The sequence below is a fragment of the Silene latifolia genome, chromosome Y (assembly GCF_048544455.1).
Source record: "Silene latifolia isolate original U9 population chromosome Y, ASM4854445v1, whole genome shotgun sequence".
NCBI lineage: Eukaryota > Viridiplantae > Streptophyta > Magnoliopsida > Caryophyllales > Caryophyllaceae > Silene > Silene latifolia.
The window spans coordinates 392,780,613-392,785,096 of record NC_133538.1 but is presented as its reverse complement, the minus strand read 5'-3'; the positions used below and the strand labels follow the sequence as shown (position 1 = coordinate 392,785,096).

General features: G+C 42.7%; 1 protein-coding gene across 1 annotated transcript; it reads right to left on the bottom strand.

The window, feature by feature from the left end:
- Window positions 1-1,561: 1,561 nt before the first annotated feature.
- On the bottom strand, window positions 1,562-3,796 carry LOC141632086 (uncharacterized). The gene is made up of 2 exons (XM_074444667.1): window positions 3,086-3,796; window positions 1,562-1,777 (listed from the first exon to the last, which is right to left on the bottom strand). The coding sequence occupies exons 1-2, from the start codon at window positions 3,794-3,796 to the stop codon at window positions 1,562-1,564; spliced, it is 927 nt and encodes a 308-aa protein (XP_074300768.1).
- Window positions 3,797-4,484: the final 688 nt, after the last annotated feature.

The window sequence follows — 4,484 nt, the reverse complement described above, 5'->3', positions numbered from 1 at the left end:
CCCAGGGTGTTCTTCGTTTTTCCGCTGAACCCAACCAGGACACTGGACTTCTTGATGATTTTTTCTTCATCTATCTTCATGGCTTTAAGGACGTCCAGCATCGCTAAGTTGATTGAGCTGCCTCCGTCTATTAGGATTCTTGACACCTTAGCTGTACCAATTTGCATAGTAATCACCATGCTATCATGGTGCAAGTCTGGTACTCCCTGCAAGTCTGAGTCATCGAAGGTAACAGCGGGTAATAATTTAGACCTAGAAGGAGGTTTAAGTTTGGACTCCCAGGTAATTCTCTTAACGGCTGAACTGGTCAAGCCACAGATTTCCGAGCCTCCGTTTATGAATTTAACTTCGTAGATGGGGGGAGGAGGAGGATCCCTGCTGTTTCCCGGATCTCTTTTGCCCGCTCCTTCTTCTTTGCCTCTGGGCTGCTGGATTAGATCTTTCAGATAACCTTTCTTTAGAAGGTAAGCCACCTGTTTCCTGAGCTGAATACATTCTTCTGTGGTGTGTCCAATGTCCTGGTGAAAGTCACATCAATTTGAAGGATCTTTCCTGGGGTTGTCCGACTTCTTGGGCCATCTGACTGTGTCTCCCAGGTTTTCCAGGTGTTTGATTAACCCTGCAGTATTTATAAAGAAGTTATATTCAGGAATAGTCGGTAGGCTAGACCTTTGCATTCATGTGCCATGTTTACTTCAGACCGGCCAGGTCTAGAATAAGGTGCTGATCTGGAGTTATTTCCTTTTTGGTAGGAACTTTTCCTATTGGTGTGGCCATAACTTTGCTTTCCTCCGGATGAGTTCGTTCTGAAATTGAAGTCTTCTTCCAGTCTGACATGCTCTAGGGCAATAGACTGAACGGTAGCAAAGGTTGGGCAGGCCTTCTTGGTTAGATCCGCGTAGATGTAACTGTTAAGCAAGACTCCTTGCCTGAAAGCTTCCACTGCTGTTTCCTCGTCGCATCTGGGGATGGCCACTTTCTCTTTGACAAATTTGGCCAGGAATTCTTTAAGGGGCTCGTCTGGAAGCTGCTTTACTCTGAACAGGTTTCTAGGTCTCTTAGCCATGTCCCTGCTGCTTGCGAACTGCTGGTTGAAGGCATTGACCAAGTCTGCAAAGTTCTTGATACTTCCATTTGGGAGGTTGATGAACCACTGCAATGCTGCTCCGGTCAAGGTAGTGCTAAAGCCTTTACACATGCAAACCTGCCTGAGCTCACTGGGTATTGAGGCTGCTAAAATTTTCTGTTTGAATATGGCAACATGGTTTTGTGAATCAGAGGTCCCATCATAAGTTCTCATAGATGGAACGATGAATTTTTTGGGGAGATCAATCTTTGCAATTTCATCCACAAAGGGTGAATCGGCAAAGCTATCAATTTCCACCTCAACTACAAAATCTGGCACTCCGAGTATATTCTCTATCTTGCTGTGGAGTTTCTGGATTTCCTGAAGCATGACCATCATTATTGCTGCCTCAGTTTTGTCCGATCCATTGTCGGGGGTGGTGTGTGGATCAGAGGAGGCATCTTTCTCCGGGGTTCCAAAACTGAAGAAGTCTATCTATCTGATGATGGATGAAAACGGAGTTCCTGGCTCAAATATGGTTTTGGACCCCGAAGCCTGATTCTCCAATTTCTTCTTCAGGCTAGATTCTGATTCTTTGAGCCTAGTGATCTCGGCCTCTGCCTGGGCTGCTTTTTCTTGTATTGTTTCCAGTTCCTTGATTTTAGCCAAGGCAGCGGCTAATTGTTGTTCTAGGGTGAGTCCCACCATTTTCTTGTGAGAATATTGAATGGAAGATGATAAAGATTTTTTTTAGGATTAATGAACTAGATGCCCCACGGTGGGCGCCAATTGTTTTAGCAAGCTTTTCCCTGAAGGAATCCGGCTTATCTAATATATGATCAGGGTAACTAGTTCTGCAATTTGGAAGTAAAGATATGAATAGTTGGAAGAAGAGAGTATATTTCGAGTTCTGTTACTAAATTCTTAAGATCAACTGGATAAAAATGGTGTGTATATATTCTAGTATTGAAGAGAGTAATTTGCAAAGTATCTAAATTAAGTAACAAAAATTAGATGATCCTTTACAATTGTTTCATCATGCTATTTATACTCCTCAAATGATAACGTTGGATGTTGTTCAACGTTCCTCTTAGCCGTTGGCAGCTACTTCCTTAAAAATAGCGCACACCTCCTATTAATCCGCTTGACTAAGTCTTCTTCAACGAACATTGGCTCCTTCTCTTTTACACGATCTGTTATGAGGGAATAAGATGCTTTTGGAGTTGGACTTGGTCTTCCATGAAAATAGGGCATGATCATTTCCCTTTATGTACCTGTCACATTGTCTGGTGATTCAATACAACCTGCATGAGAGCTCTGCCAGGCTATTCTATGCTTTTCTTCCTTACCAACAGGCTTTTCTTCCAAGGTTTAATGGATTGCTTGCTCTGGAGTATGCTTTACCTGTCAAACAATAGTCAGATTTGCCTAGACCTTGGTTGCCCCAGTCAGCCTAATTATGCCGTGCTAGACTAAGGTCGGTCCAAGTTAATTTGGGCTCAACACTAGCCATTCAGGGTACATTACTTCCCTGATCATTCCCATGTCTAAGAGTTTGTCCACCTCTTCATTAATGATAGAGTTGCGTTCAGGGGCAAACTTTCTCCTTTTCTGCTGTACAGGCTTAAATGAAGTATCAATATTAAGTTTGTGGGTAATAATATTAGCATCTGTACCAAGTCATATCAAAGTGGGACCTGGCAAAACATGAAGATTTATTCTTAAGAAAACTTACTAACTCTGGTCTGATATTGTCAAGGACATCAGATCCGACTAATACATACCTGTTAGGGACTCAGGGTCCAATACTACTTGGTCTGTTTCCATTTGGGTTTCTGCTACATAAGTGCTCCTGACAGGATACTGTAATTGCTAGGCGAGAGACTTACCTGGCTTGGAAGGTTTTAAGGATTCAGTATAACATTCTTGGGCAGACTTTTGTTCACCTTTGATGGTTGCTATTCCCCATTCTGTTGGTATTTTGACGCATTGGTGATAGGTTAAAGGAATAGCTCTGACATTATGGATCCAAGGCCTGCTTAGAATTGAATTGTAGGATGAAAGGTTATCCAGGACTCCAAATCTTTCATATGATGAGACTTCTTCAATGTAGGTTGGCAGGTAGATTTCTCCCAGAGTGTTCTTGGTTTCACCACTGAATCCTACCAGGACATTTGATTTCTTTACGATCTGGCTCTCATCAATCTTCATGGCTTTTAAGACATCAAGCATAATTAGATTGACTGGGCTACCACCATCTACTAGGATTCTCAGGACACAAGCAGTCCCAATTTGCATGGTAATGACCAGGCCATGGACATCCGAGATTACTTGCATATCAGTATCATCAAAAGTAATTTGAGGTAAATTTCTAGGTTTAAAGGGAGATTTTATTTTTGACTCGCTGGCTATTTTCTTTGCTGCTGAGCTAATCAGGCCGCAGATCTCAGATCCTCCATTGATGAATTTGACTTCATAGATGGGTGATACTGGAGGCAGGTCACGTTGTGGTCTTTCTTGATCCTTTCTTAATCCGCTGTCTTCCCTGTTCTTTGATGGCATCATATCTTTCAGGTAGCCTTTCTTTAACAGGTAGGCCACTAACCTACGCAGTCCTAGGCATTCTTCTGTGGTGTGTCCTATGTCCATGTGAAACTCACACCATCTTATTGTGTCTTTCCTTGAGTTAGGATTGTCCGTCTTCTTAGGCCACTTGACAATGTCTCCCATGTTGTCAAGCCTTTAAATCAATCATGCAGTATCAACAGAGAAGTTATATTCTTGTATAGGGGATAAGCATAGGAGTTACCTCGTTGCTCATGACCATAGTTGACTTCTGATCTATCAGGCCTAGTATAGGGGAATGGCCTAGAACTGCTTCCTCTGTGATTAGAACTTTTCCTGTTAGATCTTTCATATCCTGAATCACTATCAGTGGCTTCAGCTTTGAAGCTTTTGTCTTCCTGCAGCCTGATGTAGAAAATAGCCTTCGCCTGGACGTCTTCAAAAATCAGGCAAGGTTTCATAGTCAGCTCATTATAGAAATCGTTGTCCAATGGTAGTCCTTGTCTGAAAGCTTCCACGGCTGTTCCAACATCATATCCGGGGATTGATACTTTCTCTTTGTTGAATCTGGTCAGGAATGCTCTGATTGTCTCGCTAGGTTTTTGCTTGATTATGTATAGGTCACTGGATCTCTTTTCGAGTTCCCCACGGTTGGTAAATTGATGGTTGAACGAGTTTATCAGATCTGCAAAGGACTTGAGCTTCCAATTGGCAGATTGATGTACCACTGAAGGGCAGGTCCGGTCAGGGTTGTTCCAAAACCCTTGCACATGCATACTTGTCGCAACTCACTGGGTATGGAGGCTTCCAACATTCTTTGTTTGTAGTAGGCTACATGGTTCTGAGGATCTGT